Source organism: Phoca vitulina, unplaced genomic scaffold (genome assembly GCF_004348235.1).
Source record: "Phoca vitulina isolate PV1807 unplaced genomic scaffold, GSC_HSeal_1.0 scaffold22, whole genome shotgun sequence".
Lineage (NCBI taxonomy): Eukaryota > Metazoa > Chordata > Mammalia > Carnivora > Phocidae > Phoca > Phoca vitulina.
Window position 1 is genome coordinate 3,433,066 of NW_022589725.1, and position 17,514 is coordinate 3,450,579.

Genomic DNA, 17,514 nt, shown 5'->3' on the forward strand with positions numbered 1-17,514 from the left:
ACACTCTCTGGTGCTTCAATACTTTAACAGGGACAAGCAACTCAGCTGGGAGATACACAGTATACAAAATATACTTCTATCATCAACATGGAGCTAACCATCTACTTCACACGCATTCCCATTAAGCACGTTTAATAGACGTGGACACTGAGGCGGACAGGGGCTATGCCACTTACCAAGTCCACAAAGCCAGGCTCCAGACCTGCACCTTCAAGCCCTCACCCTGTAATCCCCGCTGAAAAAGCAGAGGCCAAGTCGGTGGTGGCAACCACATGTAGGTCCAACACACCCTTTCTATGCCTTTCGATGTTCTGGGCTCTGCTCCAGGATGGGTGAGTCAGAAGCTGAGCGGGAAGTGGGGCACTGGTGCAGATGAGAGTTAAAACGAGTGGCCAGCAACTGAGCTGAGGGCTGTGGGGTGCCAGCGCACAGAAACCACCCCTCACATGGGAGGGGATTCCTCCACAGAGCCCCAGGAGCAAAGAGGCAGAGGAACTGGGGGTTTTCTGGGGCTTGTCATTCCCTGGAATAACATTTCCTGCACCAAAAATGAGAACAGGGTCCATTAAGTGCCTGATCAGAAAACTCCTTCTGGGAACTGGAGCTGCCCTGGGGAAATGGTGACCTGAGGAGGAAGACAGAACCTGTGCCAGGTACCCTAAACACGGCCCAAGGACCAGAGGCTTCCTTGCTGAGAGGAACTCTGGGAAAAGCCAGCAGTGAGTGCTTCTGGAGTCTATACCCTCTTCCTGAGAAGGGGGGACACCAAGGGAAGGGGGGTTAAGGTTATCTAGGCTGCACAAATCCAGGGAGGGAACAGGGCAGGCAGGCCCCCTTTGTCCTCTGACTCCCAGGCTGATGTAAAACCCAGAGGTCAGGCCCCAGGCACAGAGGTGTAAGACAGGGACCTGGAACCCACAGACCAGGTTCCAGGCTCCACTCTGCCCCTTACTCTCTGGAAGAATAAGTAAAATGGAGACTGCAGTTCCTGCCTTGGCCCCAGAGCAGTCTTGATACGCGTCTCTCTTCCCCTCACCTTCAACCCCAACTGCCCCAAACTCCTCATGTGGAACAGGAAGACATGTCTCTGAAACTAAAACAAGCTGGGGCCCAACACCCAGGTTGAGGGTAGGGGGGGACACACAAACGAGTCCCCTCCCCCCGGCACCCTTCTCAAGCCGGAGAGGGTTTGGGGAGCGCTGTACTTCCCGCAATGTTTGAGAAGAAATGCCCACCGCCAAATATGAACCCAAATAGGTTTGAACTAAAAGTCCTCCAGGCTTTGGCTTCCCTCTCGCTGCGACTTGGAGGGAGAATCACTTTCCCTCTCCAGGGGTCGCCTCCCTCCCCGGTAAAGGCCCTAGCAGCTGACACTGCCATCCCACCCCCACCCCGCAATTAGGCGGGAGACAAAATGACATCATGCAGGGCTTGGCCCAGGTCCCAGGAGACCCGCCCGCCCCGGCTCCGAGGCCCAGCAGGCCTGGGGAGCGGAGCGAGGGGCCCCCAAGAGCCCCCCGGCTTCGCGCGCGCCCCCTGCCTCGGGCGACCCGGGACACAGCAATTCCCGCGGAAGGCCCGCCCTGCCCGGAGGGGCCACGGCGAGGGTAGGGGTGGGGTGGGGGCAGGGGTCGGAGTGGAGGGGGATGGGGGGAAAGCCCTGGGCCGCCCGGCTCCGCTCACCCGCGCGTCCGCCGAGACATCCCCCCGGCCCGGGCCGCGCCGCGCTCGCCCGCCCGCCGGCTGAGCCCGGAGCGGGAGCCGGGCCGGGGTCAGGGTGAGGCTGCTCGGGCCGCTCCGGGCCCCGGGGCCGCGCCGGGAGACGTCAGCGTATCCGCAGGTCCCGCCGCTGCTCGCAGGAACTCCGGCCGCCGCCGGCGCGCACAGCACCACTTTTCTATCTCCCGCCAAGCGCGACGGCGCCGCCCGGGCCCGGCGCGCGGGCGGGAGGGCGTGCGCGGGGCGGGGCCTGCGGGTTGCGCGTGGGCGGGGCCAGCGCCGGCGGGGCGGGCTCGGAGGCGGAGCCTGCGGACAGGCGGGCGCCCCACTCGCCCAGAGTCCTGAAGCCCCGGTAGGGCTGGTAGGGCCGAAGGTGAGCGTGGCGGTTTTGGAGACTTGCGGGATTGAGCCGGCCGCCATTTGACTGAGGCCGGACCCAGACCAAGTGTGGGTCCGGGGCGGCCCAGGAGTTGCCCACCCAGGAACGACAGAGGAAAGGGAGTGAGTGAGACACAGGGATGGGAGACTCGGGTCGGGGAAACCGCCTGTGCAAAACCCGCACGCTACTCCAAGCCGTTCCTCTGTCCCTACAGCCCCCACCCTAAACCAGCCCCTCACCCTAAGGACCGGGGCTGTGCCTTTGAACTGTCTCCCTGCTTCCTCTGCAGCCTCGAATTCGATGGCTCTCGCTCCTGGGCTCAACTCCCGGCAGCCCGAGTGAACGTCCTAAAATACAAACCCGATCTTTCCTCTCCAGAACATAAAACCTCTCTCCTCTCCCTCGGGGTAAAATACTCCATAATCAGGTTTACAGGATTCTACCAGATCCACCACCACCACCCCGCCCGTAGCCGAACGAAACCTGCTAGTTTCCTTGCCTTTGCGTGGGCCACTACCTGTCCAGGAACGCTTCACGCCCCTCCCACCGAATTCCAATCTATCCCTGGGCTTCCCTACCCATGATCTGCTCTTTGACTAGTCGTTTTCCTCTCTTAACTATGGGCACGCTGAGGTCCAAGTGGCCCCTCAATTCGCCGCAGTGTCCCCAAGACCCAGAATTGTCCACGTGTTTAAACTCCTAGAGGCTTAGTAAGGATTTTCCATTTTAAGTTGCCATTTACCAAGTACCCCCCAAGAGTCATGTCACATTGGGTTCCCTGGGAGGAGTGCTGAGAGTAAGGTAAATGAACTGTAAGACGGGTGCCTGGGGAAATCTGGTTGAACCCCAGCCTCTTAGCCCCTGCTTATGTTTCAGATTCCTCTTCCTGAAATCTGAGGAAGAGGCCACCTTCCTGACCCCCTGGGGACTGCCTGGCCAGCTGCTGCAAACTTCATTTACCATAGCAGAAGGAACACTGACATCTTAAGTGCCAGAAGCTTCCACATCAATTAATTCAGGTCTTCCCCCACCCACTTCCTTCATAAAGTAATTCATGTGGACATGCCCTCTTCATTACTAGAGCATGATATTTAAGAGTGCAGACTCTGAAGCCAGACTTCCTGGGGTTATGATTTACTAGTTGTGTGATCTTAGGTAAATTACTTAACTCCTCTATGCCTGTTTTCTCATATGTAAAAATTAGATTTATCAAAAACTTAGCTTTTATTATGTGCCAGCCACTATTCTGTAGGCTTTATAAATCTTTTTTTTTTTTTTTTTTTATATAAATCATTTTTTAGGGAAGCCTGGGTGGGTGTCTGCCTTCGGCTTGGGTCATGATCCCAGCGTCCTGGGATTGAGTCCCACATTGGGCTCCCTGCTCAGTGGGGAGCCTACTTCTCCCTCTGCCTGTGCTCCCTCTGCCTACCCTGTTTGTGTGCGCTCTTTGACAAATAAATAAAATTTTTAAAAAATCATTTTAATTCATTTAACCCTCATAACAACACTATGAGGAGGTAGTGTTAGTATGATCCTCTTTTGGCAGATGGAGAAACTAAGACACAGCTCCCTCTCTCCCCCTCACCCATACTAAATGGCAAAGCAGAGATTCAAACCTGGGCCTGGGCCGTCTAGTTCCAGAGTCTGTACTTTTTTTTTTTTTTTTAAGATTTTATTTATTTGAGAGAGAGTGCAAGCATGAGTGGGGGAGAGTGGCAGAGGGAAAGAGAGAAGCAGACTTCCCACTGAGCAGGGTGCCTGTTATGGGGCTCGATCCCAGGATCTGAGATCATGACCTGAGCCAAAGGCAGACACTTAAACGACTGAGCCACCCAGGTGTCCCTAGAGTGCTCTTAATCACTACACTGGTACCTACTTTGTAGGGTGGTTATAGGATTAAATAAATCAATATGTGTAAACCACTGAGAATAATCCCTGGCCCATAGTAAGTACTATTTTACTTTTAGTTGTCATTGTTATGATGATGATGATAATAAAGGGTAGTTGGAAGAAAGGCAGGGACAAGGGGTCCCTGTCATAAGAGTAAACTACCCTTAAAGTGAAAAAGACCCCATCCTGTTATTCCAGACTTTACCCAGTGCCCCAGCTTTAAGTTGTCCTACTGGGAAGACTTAACAACTTGTATGTGACAGAAAGGAAGGGAATGGCCTTGGGTATCCTAACCCAGGCCCAGGGGCCAGCTCAACAGCCAGCGGGATATTTAAACAACGAGCTTGATCCGGTGGTGGCCTGCAGCAGCATGGCATGCCTTAGGGTAGTGGCGGCTACCGCCTTCTTGATCCCTGAGGCTATGAAACACCACCCTGGAAGGAGCCCTCAACCCTTTTCCACCTGAACAACTACTGGATAGGTAGATGAGTTCTATGAACAAAAACTCTCCAAAAGCTCATCAGCTAATAGGGTAAATGAGCAAACAATTAGATCTATTAGGGTAAAGATAAACTGTAGGTGCTGTGGGTGCCCACCCAAAAGGGTCACTGAAGGCTCTTTAGGCCTTGGTGATTTAGGAATTTGCAAGGTAGCCAATGTGGGGAATAGTACTTAAGGCAGAGGGAACAGCCAGTGCATGCCAGGGAGAAGAAATATTAGTAAGTCCTCAGGGATTGGCAGTCATTTTTTACTCTTTTCTCACATCACTTACCTGATCCACCTGCAAATCATATTGGCTCTACCCTCAACCTCTACCTTCAAAATATATCCAGGGGCAAGAGCACATAAAAAGATGCTCAATACCATATCATCAGGGAAATGCAAATTAAAACCATCCAGTCATATGGAGCCGAGAAAAATGAGTGCATATGTCCACACAGAGATTTTTACATAGCTTTATTTGTAATAGTCCCAAACTGGAAACAACCCAAATGTCCATCAACAGATGACTGGATAAACAAATAATAGATATAAAATAAATATATCCATACAGTGGAATACTACTCAATAAAAAGGAATTATAATACAATATGAATCTCAAAATAATTTTTCTGAAAAAAGCCAGAGTGGATACTGTATGATATCATTTACATACAACTGTAGAAATTGCATAACAGAACTAATTAAAGTGAAAATGGTTACAGAAAAGGGATTACAAAGGGACACAAGGAATTTTGGAGGAGTAACTGATATGTTCTATTTGTAAGATTCTAGGGGTCCCTCTTCGATCACTGGGAGAGGTGTGGGGAATCAACTCTGCCTGGGTTTGTCCAGATCATGCCAACCCCTGCTGTGTCCTCATTTATGCACCTGCGTAGGATAAGAATTTGATCTTAGAAACCACCGAATCCAAATTTCTTGCGTTCCTGTAAGGGAGAGGAGACTCCGAGACGAGCGCCAGGGCCCTGGGCTGCTTTATACACACACCATGTCCAGCCCACACCCCTGACCTCTACCCTGGGCTTTCTGGGCATCAGCTTTTGCAAACTTATCTTTTTCAATGTGGCCACTTGTCCAGGAACCAAGCAGAGAAGGACTCGCAGGTTACGGAGTTCCGGCACAAAGTCGGGGATGGAACCGCCTAGGGACGCCAAAGCCTTGTCCAGCGGTGGTGGAAACCACCGCCACAGCCTGGCCAGGCCCCGCGGCCGCAGATGACACACGGCGGCATCACCACCCTCTTCTGTGAAGATGGAGGGGAAATCAGGCTTTGGAGTCCATGGGGCAGTCTGCCACCGCCGCTGTGATTCCGGACGAGCGACGCGACCTGTTCCCAGGAGCCCTTCTCGTAAACGGGGCCGCACCAAAGCCCAGGCCCTCTGACTGCCGGGCGCGCGCTCCGTTTCGGGCGCGGCGCGGAGCATCGCGGGAGTCGCGCCGCCTGACGTCACCAGGAGGCGCCAGACGGGCCGCCGGGCTGTGGAGCTAAGGCAGCCTTGCCCCGCGCTACTCCTCGCGCGCGGTCCCGCTAGCCTCGCGCCCTCGGAGCTGTAGTCGTTGGGAGGCTTCCCCAGACGCCTGCTGTTTCGGGTCGTGCGGAGGACGGGTGAAAGAAAGGACCAGGGGTTGAGAGCGGGGCAGATAGGTGGTCGACCTCCGACATCATGGCGGACGGGGGTGGGCGTCCAGCAGTCGCCCCGGCCCAGAGCCCTGTTGACCCGCTCTGCCTCCACCTGGCCCTGACTCCCCGAGTAGTTCGGCAGCGCTGGACAGGCTCCTGACGCTCCAAGTTTCCTTCGTGCAACCTGTAACCATTTGCGACTCTACGAAGTTAATTTCTCTCCCAGGTAGATTGTGAGCTGTAGGAGTAGAGCGCTAGGATAAAACGGTGGTGGGCTTCACGGTAAAATTTGGTATAAGCAAGATATATTATTATTTTCAAAGTAAATATTTCTTCCTGTCTCTTGAAGTCAGCGGAAGAAACTGGTAACACTGGTTGCAGAAAGGGGAACTGAATTTACCCACTTCAGTGGCTGAAGAGGGTAAAATTCTTTTCAATATCCGTCAATTCCGTGCTTGGTATTACCTAATTTTAAAAAATTTCATTAGAGCATATTTGTAGCGCTCTCGAACATTTTTAGGGAACAGAGTTTGAATAAAACCCCTCATACTTGGCTTTATAAACAAGAAGTTACCTAGCAAAAGCCACACTGTAGATCTATGAATCATAAGAACCACAAATTTTCCTTCTTGGTCTTGGGGAGAGAGACCTTTGTTCCCAACACTTTAGCTCCCCTTTCTCATTATTCCTCTTCGTTTTGACACTCAAGTTTCTCTGATCAGAGACGTATTTGAATTCAACACATAAAATCTCCAACAGGTATTTTTATGCTGTTACCTGCTAGGACTGCTACCATCATCTTTGTGTGTGTGTGTGTTTTAAGAGTGAAGTTAAAACATTTGTTCAAGTCAGTTAACTTTTCATGTTTGAATTTAAAAACACCCCAGTGTTTTTAAACTTTCACCAGTTGATTGAACTTAATTTCACTAATAGAGGACCAATCTGACATACACAGCATCAGCTATGAGATACTCTTGCCAAAAATGTCTAATTCAAAGCCAGTCAAGCCTTTAAACCTAACTTCAATTTGCAGGAAAGGAGATAATGGAGTAATAGACACCATAAGGAAACCATCAGAAAAATCCAGAATGTGGGACACCTAACAAAAATTTTTTTTAAATGACACTTTTCCTACAACAGCACCATTTCACATCCCCATTACTTCCTCTTGAGGTTATATCACACTCTCTGTAAATGGCCTTCCTTCCATAGTTCCCATCTTTATAGAACCCACTAGCTAAGCTGTTCCCATTGCATCACATCCCTTACACACTGGCAGTAGTTCTGCAATCTTCTATCTGGCTTTCAGGGTTCCCTAAAGCTGGTTCCCAGTATATCCAGTACACTGCTGTGCACTTCCACATCAGCTGCCCCATTCAAGCAGGTACAGTCTCCCATTGACCTTGGGACAGATGATCATATTATAACCCAAATGATGATGGAATTCAGTGCTTCAAGAGCTCAGAGGAGGGTGACATAGTATGGGTAGACACGACAGCCTCCAAATGGTTGTGTACTATGGACGGCTGGGAGATGAAGGGGTGAGTGATCCATGTAAGGAAGGTGTCTGGTCTACTATTTTATCTTTTGCATTAGGCACATGGGGCAAACAGACCTTGTGGGCTGTTTTATATCCTGAGCTAGTCCAAAAGCTGAACAATATTCATAAGCTTGACAGTTATTTATGCCTTTGATAAAAGAGACTCAAATTCAGAACTAGAGTTCAAAGAAAAGACTTCAGTGAAAGACTTTCATAAATTATAAAAGTAGGGATTCAGTCAGATTTAATTTTAAAAATGGAATGTATCTCACATAAGGATCTTGTTAGAAATGTTATATCTATCTGGGCACTACAGGAGATGCACCGACCTACAACTCATGGGGTAAGGAGTGTACAGACAATTTTGATAAGGAGTTGAAGAATTCAAAAATAGTTTACAAAGAGAATCAGGAGGCAGAAGATGCTTCAAGAGGCAAGGTCCTCAGAAATTGTTCTGGAATGCTGGTTCACTTGTATCAATGTCATGTTCCTGGATAAGGGAGTAAGACACAGAATTTTAGTATTTCAGTATGAAATGTGAACTCTGGTGTTTTGCACTTTGATTACGATTCTGAATCATTAATTGGGACACAGGTAATCTCTGGCTTGAAGGCTGAATCCAGCTGAAAGATCAAGTTTTCACTATCAGGACAGGGCTTTTGACTACTGCCCACCATCCACAAGGAGTGGGGAGCAAATACAGTTGAAGGCACCAAAGCCAAGACCACACCAGACTACTTACCTTGGCCCTGGGGGCCTGTCTCTGCCCTGCCAGCAACGTGAGTACTGTTGAGAACCTACCTGAGCCCCATCCCACATTTCAGTGCTCCAGCAGTTAAATCAACTCCCTTCTGGGTTCCCTTCATGCCATTTATCTCAGAGCACTGTAATTACCCATATAGTATTCCTGTCTCCCCCCACAGCACGTGGCTCAGAAAGAGACAGCAAAGGCCGCATTCATCTTGTTCACTACAACAGCCCCAACATCTAGCACCATGAGTATCAGCAGAGCCAGCCCCTGCCAGTAGAGGATCTAACCTTTCCACTCAGCATCTAAACTCCTAAGCATGTACATATGTATGTATGTATGTAGAATGAATGGATGGCATATATACATATGCACACACCCACATCTATGTATATGAAAAATGGTCTCTTCTCTTTATACTGTTTTATAGCCCTTCCCCCCCCCCCGCAACCCCATTTACTATATCCTGAATGTCTTCCAAGTCCTTAAACATTCTTCTAAACATTTTTTTCTTCTAAACATTTTTAATCTTATGGATATACCCTAGGTACTTAACCAGTTCCCTACTGATGAAGATTCTTCTTCTATTAAAACAATGCTACCCTGAGCATCCTGGTTGGTAAATCTATACACGTTCAGGATTATATTACTATGACAAATTCTGAGGATTAGAATTACCGTGTCAAAGGTATATACATTTTGGGGGCTTTTGAACAATATTATAAAACAGATCTCCAGAAAAGTGGGACAAATTTATTCTCCCATCAGTAGTATATAAATGCCCATTTACCAACAGTGGCTTAACATTTAATTTTAGAAATCTCATCAGGAGATAAACAAAATGAAGACCAGGCATAATTTTAAAGTCCTTGGTCCTCAGTCCAGAGAATGATGATTTCCGACATAAGGTGCTGACCTCGTGGCAGCTTCTCTAACCTTTGCTCAGGTCTCTCTAACCACACTGACACCACTGCTATGCCGCAAACATGCCAGGCAAAGCCCAGCCTCAGGGACTTTGCACAGGTCTTCCCTCTATCTGGGACACTTGTCTCCCAGCTATCTGCATGGCGAAATCCCTCAACACCTTCAGGTCTTTGCTCCAATGTCACCTTTGTAGTGAGACCTACCCTAACCACCCTCCCTATTTAATACTGCCACATTCAGCACACTTGATCCCTGCCCTACCTTTTTTATACCATCATCTTGTAGCATACTATTTTTAGTCTACTGTCTAGCTCCTCCAGCTAGAACAGAAGTTCCATAAGTGCAGGGATCGTTGTCTCTTTTGTTTACCCAGTAGATGCTTAATAGATCCTTGTGGAATGAATGAACAAAACACGAGAAGTCCAGTTTAGGGAAGATACCAGTACTCGAAGGGCTCCCACTTCAGTGGGATTTCTAGGCTCTACCTGGTTCAATTTCTTGAACTCCACCACTTGGAAGAAGATGTGCTCAAGGATATGTTTGGCATCTTGTTGGTCCTTTGGTAGTTTATTGGTTACTCCAAGAATGTCACCACATTTTCTGACATAGAATTCCAGGTCTTCTTCAGTACCTAGGCACAGTTGGGGCAGTCAGATGAACCCTTATCTCCTGTCCTTCCCCAAGTACAAACTTACTGTGGTTTAAGTATCCCTTCGTCAGATTCCTTTGCCTCTCAAGATCACTCACCTTTTCCTAGGGTAATGTGACCGCAGGACTTAAACAAACTAAAGGGATCTCTGATGTGCTGCTTTTATAAATTAGGACAAAAGTGTGACACTTCTAATTAGAATAAAACTGGACTGGTTCTGACTCTACTATTCCCAGAGCCAGCATTCCTACATTACAAAGAACAGGAAGAACTAGTAGGAACTCAAATTACCATTCTCTGAATGCAGCAAGGACTATTATGAGAGGGGCATATGGGTATTTTAAATAGCATTTATTACAGCAATATTATAGAAAAGGAAATTAAAGAAGAAAAAAATCACTCATAATTCCATCCATAACATATCTCTGTGCAGCCATCCCCAGCAGCCCAATATCAAGGACGGATAGCTGTTACAGCCCTTCTTACACTAGACTATAATTCCTTTCTTTGTTTCCCCTTCTGAATGTACATTTTTAAAAATTATAGAAATGTAAATTTTAATTAGAATATTCAAACCATACAGCTGCAAAATTCTCTTGCTCTAACTCTATCCTCACCAATACCACCTAAGGTAATTACTGCCATGTGCGCTTATGAATTTACATATGTGTAAACAATTGGGATCAAACTACAATAGCTCTGTAAGTTGCTTTCATCATTTAACGAGGTACCATGGACATGTCATATGAAAGCTTAGGCTCTGTATCTTTCTTTTAACAGATGTATGTATAATATTCCACTGTATTTCATATTTTTTTAAAACGGATCCCTCTACTGATGGGCCATTAGACTACTGCCAGTTTTTTTAATGCTACAATTAATATATCTATAGCTATATTTTTTTGTTTCTTTCTACAAGGATTTCTATAGGATAAATTGCTAGAAACAGAAGTGCCGAATCAAAGCATCTGACCCTTCACAGGTCTGTTATTTCTACTGGACCAATCACTATGTCTTGCTAATTTTTGATTCCTCAGCACCTCCCACAATGCCTGACACAGAAGAGAGATGCAGTGAAGGTGCTTCACATTGAACTGTTTTCATTTTTGCATACTCCTTCCTGGTCTTTGGGCACATACAGACGTTTTTCACATAGTTAGGAACCTAATGAACATGCAACTTTCTATCTTGCCTTTCTTCACTTAGGATTCTCACTTAAGTTCTATCAGTGTCACTTCCTGGACTTTGGAAACCTTTTTTATAATGACATGTTGTCCCGTCAAATGAATGTGACATAATTTACTACCATTCCTCTGCTAGTGAACACTAAGTCCAATTGTTTAAATAATTTTTATTCCCAATCTTAAAAATAAATAACATAGCAGTCATCTGTGTACCTTCACTTATCTCCTTAGATTAGATTCCCAGGAATATAATGCCTCAAAATGGATGGGTAATTTTATGCCCCTGAGCACATGTGTGCAGGCCCATTTGCTTTGCTGGAGGCAGGGTATCTCAGGATGAGCAGTGAGCTCAGAGTCAGGAGAACCACTCACCATGCAGCTGTGTGGCTTGGGGCCTCATGTCCTCATCCATATGTCAAGGCGGGCACACATAACTCCTTCCAGGATCCCTTCCAGTTTGAAGTCTCTATAATTCTTTTGGCCCTGACTTAGGTTTCTTATTTAACTGCTCCTATGACCAATGACCTAGATCTGCTAAGCGGCAGCCAGGGTCAGAATCCATCCTCTGGTTACTCATTGGTCAGAACTAAGGACCTACAGGGATTAAAGCTGAGACCTTGGCTTCTGCTTTGCCATGTTCTAAGTCACTGAATTAAGTGGCCCAAGAGAAATGATCGACATCACTTATGTGAAACAAACGGAAACTGTCATTTTACGCTGCCATTCATATTTTGTTCTCCCTGAACAAACTCTAGCTTTCTCTCATGGCAAATCTCAGAAGTTCACAATTAAGTAAAACTTACAAAAGAAAACAAACAAAAATTTGGCCAAACTTACACTTATTGGTAATCTGAGCAAGGCGGGCCTTCTCAGAAGAGAACGTCTCATCTAAGTCAAATAGCTCCAGCGGAGGAGGTGGTAATTCCCTGAAACTGGGAGGGAAAACCTAAAAGGAAATAAGGTCTTTCATGAAAGAACATATGCAAAGCCATAACTGGCAGTGATAAGATGGAAGGGAAATGAGAAGCCAACTCCCAGCTCTTCCCTGGGATGAACCACCCAAATGCCCATCACCTCCTCCTGCCCTAACCCATTAGACCATATCAAGCGAGATGACTAGCCCAATGTAAAAAAACAAGCAGAGCCAGCACTAAACTAAAACACCCCTAAACCGATCAAACTGACATACCAGTGCCCATTAACTTGTGCAAGGACGAAAGCTTGGGGCTGATTAGGCTTATTTGTTTTGAACATTTCTCTGTACGATGTGTTTCTCATTTACCCATGAGTTCATTAGGGACAGAAATTGGGGAACCAGATCTATAAATTCATGTAGAAAGTGCTAAACCTGGAGCCAGAATTCACAGGTATGAGCCAGTGGTGTGCTGAGAAATGTTTCACTATCAGCTTTCAAGACAAAAGCACACAGGTCTGCTCTGTAGCCTTTGTCATTTTCTGCAATGTAAATACTCCCACCATGGCCCACTTCAAGCTACCAAAATGAAGCCAAGTAGTTCATAACATTCCAGAATGTGGTGGGATAGGATGGTTTTGAAGGTAAGGTGAGTTCCTGCTGGACTGGAATGTTGAAAGTAACTTGTGAACACCTGCTCCCCACCCCCCGCCCAGGGCGCTATGAATCTGTGCCATGAACCTGAGCACCTGTTGCCTGGAAAGCTGCAGTGCAAAGCATTTCCTCCTTTTCACCAAGGACTTCTCCTCTCATATATGCCCTCTAACTACACAAGATGGGAAATGCTTAACAGCCACCAAAGTCCACACCCTTGATCTCTCGGTTGGGAGCTACAGGCAGTGGAAGGCCTTACGGAATACTAATGGTCTGGTCCCTGCCTGTTCAGAGCCAGAGCAACGTGACTCTGTGAGAACTGCCGTAACATAAGGTGTACATATCCACATGCTTGGCGGAAGAACCCAGCTGATGGCCTAGTTGGCAAGGTAAGGGCAAGCACACCTACTCACCGCTGGCTGAAGGGCTGGCAGCGGCGTCTCAAACTGAGGCTGGATGAGCTGGAGAGGTTCATGTTTCACATTTAGCTGTTCATGGGCCCTGTGTTAATAAGAAGACACAAAAGCAAGGATCAACATGAGACACTGTGGCAAAGCGCCATCTAACTGACCACTCTGTGCTCTTCTCCATCAAATCAGGCGGTTCAACACTTTTGTAGAAAAACACACAAAATGCATTGTTATAGGTAATATAATGATCCTTTTGTGAATCTTCTCTACTGTATCGTATGGCATTAACTATATTGAGAACTGAAAGGGAAAGTTCTTTCAAGTTTCATATCAGGATTCTCCTAAACAGGCTTTTTATTTTTACCCAGTGGACAGTGTGAATCTTGTAACTCACTCTGTTTCCTTGTTTTTACAACCAAGAGACAGGAGTCAAATCTGAAGTCGGCTTCTGGCAACTGAACAGATCTGTACAGTGTACACTTCTTTCTTTCTTTCTTTTTAATTATTTATTTTTAGTAATCTCAACACGCAACATGGGGCTGAAGCTCACGACCCCGAGATCAAGAGTCACATGCTCTTCCGACCGAGCTGTCCCTGTAATATACACTCCTGTGTGCTCATTCACTCAGCAAGTATTTACTGAATATGTACCAGACAGTTTTATACATCAGGAGAACAGCAACGGTGAAAACAAGAGACCAAGGTAGCCTCCTGAACTTACATTCTACATGAGGAGAGACACACAAGAAACAAAACCTAAGATGCCAGGTATCAATATGTATTGAGAAGAAAAACAAACCAGGAGAGATGGACAGAGACAGGGAGGAGGCATGGGGTATAGCCTGTCAGAGAAGCCCTGAGTGAAAGGGAGGGAGAAGTCATGTACTTACGTTCACAAGTATCCCAGGAAGAGGCAAGAGCAAGGAGACCAGGAATAAGGGTGCGAGGGGTTTTCACAGGACCTTGGGGCAGCCAGCATGGCCACAGCAGGGAGAGAGTGCTAGTGAGGAGTTCAGAGTCAAGTGCTGATCTTACCCCTGTGTTTCTTTTTGATTGTGGCTTCCCCTCTGCCTCCATTCTTTCAAACTTTGCTTTTATCCTTTTGTACTGTACATAATTTTGTAAGCGGGCTGAACTCCTCTGGGAATGAGGCATATTAAAATATACTCACCTAATTTAAACTATATACACATCTGTGACCTTTTTAAAATTAAGCTGAACAAGCAAATGCCAAAGGGTGTAGACAAGGTTCATGCCTGCTTCTGTGGATGGGTGATTTTGGAAAGGAAAGAGGTCTGTGACTGAAGAAGGGTGCTTAGCTGAGCTTATTTCCATCACCTCCTCACTATTCCCAAGTGCCTGGGGAGAAGCTTTCCTGGCAATGTAGAAGATCCCTATGGAGAGAACAGAGCACCTGTTGCATGTCACATATGCCTGACCCTGTGGTAGGCACTTAAACTTATTTCACTTAATGCTCAAAACAACCCTGGACTGGGGGTATAATCTTTTACGAAAAGGAAGCAGAGGTATAGAGATGAAATAGCTTCCCAGGGTCACATGGTTAAGAAGGAACAAAGACAAGATTAGAACTCTGAGCTGGCCAATCCCTGCCAACCAGAGGCCCCAAGACTCAGTCTATATTGAAGGCAGAATGTCGTTAAGGGCAGTATCTAAGCTAAAGGTCCCACCACTGGCACACAAAGAATCCTGCTGCCAAGCCCTGGCCTCTGCCATCCCACCCATGATTTTCTGCTTTCTGTCCCTACATGGAGCCGGCTATACTGAAGCCCTGTGGGAACAATAAAACAAGTCCCACTGCCTCAACCCTTTCTTGCTCAGCTCACCGCCTACCCAAATCTTCCTCCACCTATTAGCCAAGGGCAAGCGCATTCTTGATGGGGGTGGGGGATGGGTGGAGAAACTAATCTTAAAACCAAGAAAACCTAATTCAGAAAGCTATTTCCAGAACACTCTGGCCTGACCTGTGGCACTGCGTTTTTATCACTCTGTGTCTCAGTCCCCAACCCATCAGCCCGTGAACTCAGAAGGCAGGGACTCCACAGTCTCTTCCTCACCCTCACAGACATTGATAAATAGCAGATGGACGAATGAAGTTACTTCAGAGCAACATTCTACAGACTACATAAATATTTAGACTAATCGAATTTTTACTCAGAAAAAAAGACACTGCATTCAAAAGATGTTACTAGCAAATATGAGAATACCTAGGAGCACCATATGGAAACTGGCCTGTAACTACTGTCCTTTGCTATGGTATGAACGATAAATACAATTAAGAGACGTCCAAGCTCCAAAATATCTACAATACTTGACTCTGCTGGCACTAAAATAACAGATGGTTCCAGTCAAGCCTGCATTCAATGCCAAAGCACAGTCACAGTGGCCTGATCTAATAAACCACATCAGGAGAGAAGCAGACCAAACTAAAGGCAGAAGCTGGATGGACTGTAACTGGCTGGAGGAGCAGCCCCAGGTGCCTTTTGTTATTCTGAGAACAGCGCAAACGGCAGAGGAGGAGCTGTGGGCCCACCTCCAGACCACCCCCGCTTCCCTGTTCTTTTGCCTCCCTTGGCTTCCTGGGACTCCGCTGAGGCTCATGCTCCCTTGCCCCTCCAGCTGCTTTTCCCCAGCTTGTCAAAGGCCCTCCTCTTCTGCCTCAAAAGCCAGGGCAGCTGTGAAGCCCTGTCTCTAGCCCAATCCCCCACTCCAGGGCTGTTCCTGAGGGTCCCCAGCCCCTCCCCCACTTCTCTACTCACCTTATCTAGGCCTCTTCATCATCTACACTGGTGGGTCGCCCTACACTCTTCACTGGGCAACCTCTCAGCCCCATCAGATGGAGGCAGAGCAGAACTCATTTCTCTTTCCTCTCCCCACAGCATGAGCACTAGTCGGCAGCACCGCCCAGACCCTCAAGGGAGAAACCCCGGTCCCTGACCTCGCCATCATAGCCTTCCATGCACGGCCCGTGGCTCCTGATTCTTTCTTACCAAACACCACTTGAAACCACAGGAACTGCTCCCACCAGTCCTGCCAGTCAACCCTCCAATCTGCTGTTAAACAGTCTCCTAGCCGGTTTCTTCACTTCTACTTTTTCTGTTTTCCAATTAATTATACAAACTGCTGCAAGGCATCGTTTTGTCTGGTTTCAGAAAACACAGATTCAATCAAGTTCCTCTCCTAGAGGTCTTTAGTAGCATCCCATTCACAAATCTGGCCTTTGCCCTGAGCCTCAGGCTGTTTGCCTTGGCTTCTTATTTCGGTAACGGGCAGGGTGTCTCCTCAAGTGCAGGCTGGAGAACACGGAACAGATTGTTGCAGGGCACTTCAGAGGACCAAGTTTTCAACTATTAAGTTGGCCGTGTTCGAAGTCAAGGCTACATGCAGTTCAAAGGGCAATTAGGAATAAACTTCCTTACCTGGACACGCGTGCACGTGTGAACATGCGGGCTTTGCCCATAGAAGCTACATCGTTGCCCAACTGTTTCTCTGAACATCCCTGCCAGCTCCTGAAGCCTCTTTACCCCTGACGGTGGAGCACCCAGCATCATGCCAAGCAGACACAAGGCCCCCCAAAAATGTTTGTTGAAATAACCAATGCCTAGCTACAAGGGCCCCCCTTTCATAAAGTCTTCCCTGCTCACTGCAGTGAATCAAATTCTCCCGCTTCATTATGCCCACGGCCTCCAGGTTTATATATTTCACATTTGGCATTAATACAATAACTTCGCCTCACAGTCTCTGTCCGTCTCCTCCATAAAACCATTAACCTTGGACATAGTGCCTGGCACAGGAGGAGCTCAGTCAGTATTTGGGGAACTTGAACCTAAATACAGCAGTAGGAAGTCAGACACTCAGCCTTTGGTTTATTCAGATGTAGACCCCATGTCAGGCCAAAGATGCTGAAGATGTTGGCCTCGGTCCCTGTCCCTGTCATTAGGAATGGACAACAATGACGAGCAGGCAACAGGGCAGGCAATCGAACAGGGGAAAGCTTTGGTCTGAAAGGCATTCAGGCTCCCACCTTGGGAGAAGACCTGACCCTCTCTAAACCAGTTTCCTCAGCTGGAAATCTGGCAAGTGATTCAGAGGACAAATGAAGTACGATGTGGAAGTAACAATGTGGGGTGCCTGCAGGGCACCTCGCCTACCCTACTCAATTTACTGGGGGTTCCTGGGGTATGGGACTCTCCATGCTAAAACCAGAAGTCCCAGGCAAACCAGAACACGTTGGTCACCCTAAATGCCTGATACGGAGCCTAGAACACAACAGGCTACCGCAGTTTCCTCTCCATCTACCCCCACCCCAATCTTCCCAACTGTCTTTGTTGGCCTCATCACAAACCTGAGAACATGTTTTGCAC

General features: G+C 47.5%; 2 protein-coding genes across 4 annotated transcripts in view; both read right to left on the bottom strand.

Moving 5' to 3' along the window:
- The window catches only part of MYBL2 (MYB proto-oncogene like 2), a 33,823-nt gene extending 32,102 nt beyond the window's left edge, over positions 1–1,721 (bottom strand). For both annotated transcript variants that reach the window (XM_032419738.1, XM_032419737.1), the window contains exon 1: positions 1,684–1,721. In XM_032419738.1, coding sequence (XP_032275629.1) covers positions 1,684–1,703 — 20 coding nt within the window. In that variant the 5' untranslated portion in view covers positions 1,704–1,721. The remainder of the gene's footprint in view (positions 1–1,683) is intronic.
- Positions 1,722–5,100: 3,379 nt separating this feature from the next.
- IFT52 (intraflagellar transport 52) overlaps positions 5,101–17,514 on the bottom strand; it is a 38,023-nt gene continuing 25,609 nt past the window's right edge. For both annotated transcript variants that reach the window (XM_032419500.1, XM_032419499.1), the window contains 4 exons: positions 13,136–13,223; positions 11,993–12,101; positions 9,808–9,953; positions 5,101–8,140 (listed from right to left, as the gene is read on the bottom strand). In XM_032419500.1, coding sequence (XP_032275391.1) covers positions 8,093–8,140; positions 9,808–9,953; positions 11,993–12,101; positions 13,136–13,223 — 391 coding nt within the window. In that variant the 3' untranslated portion in view covers positions 5,101–8,092. The remainder of the gene's footprint in view (positions 8,141–9,807; positions 9,954–11,992; positions 12,102–13,135; positions 13,224–17,514) is intronic.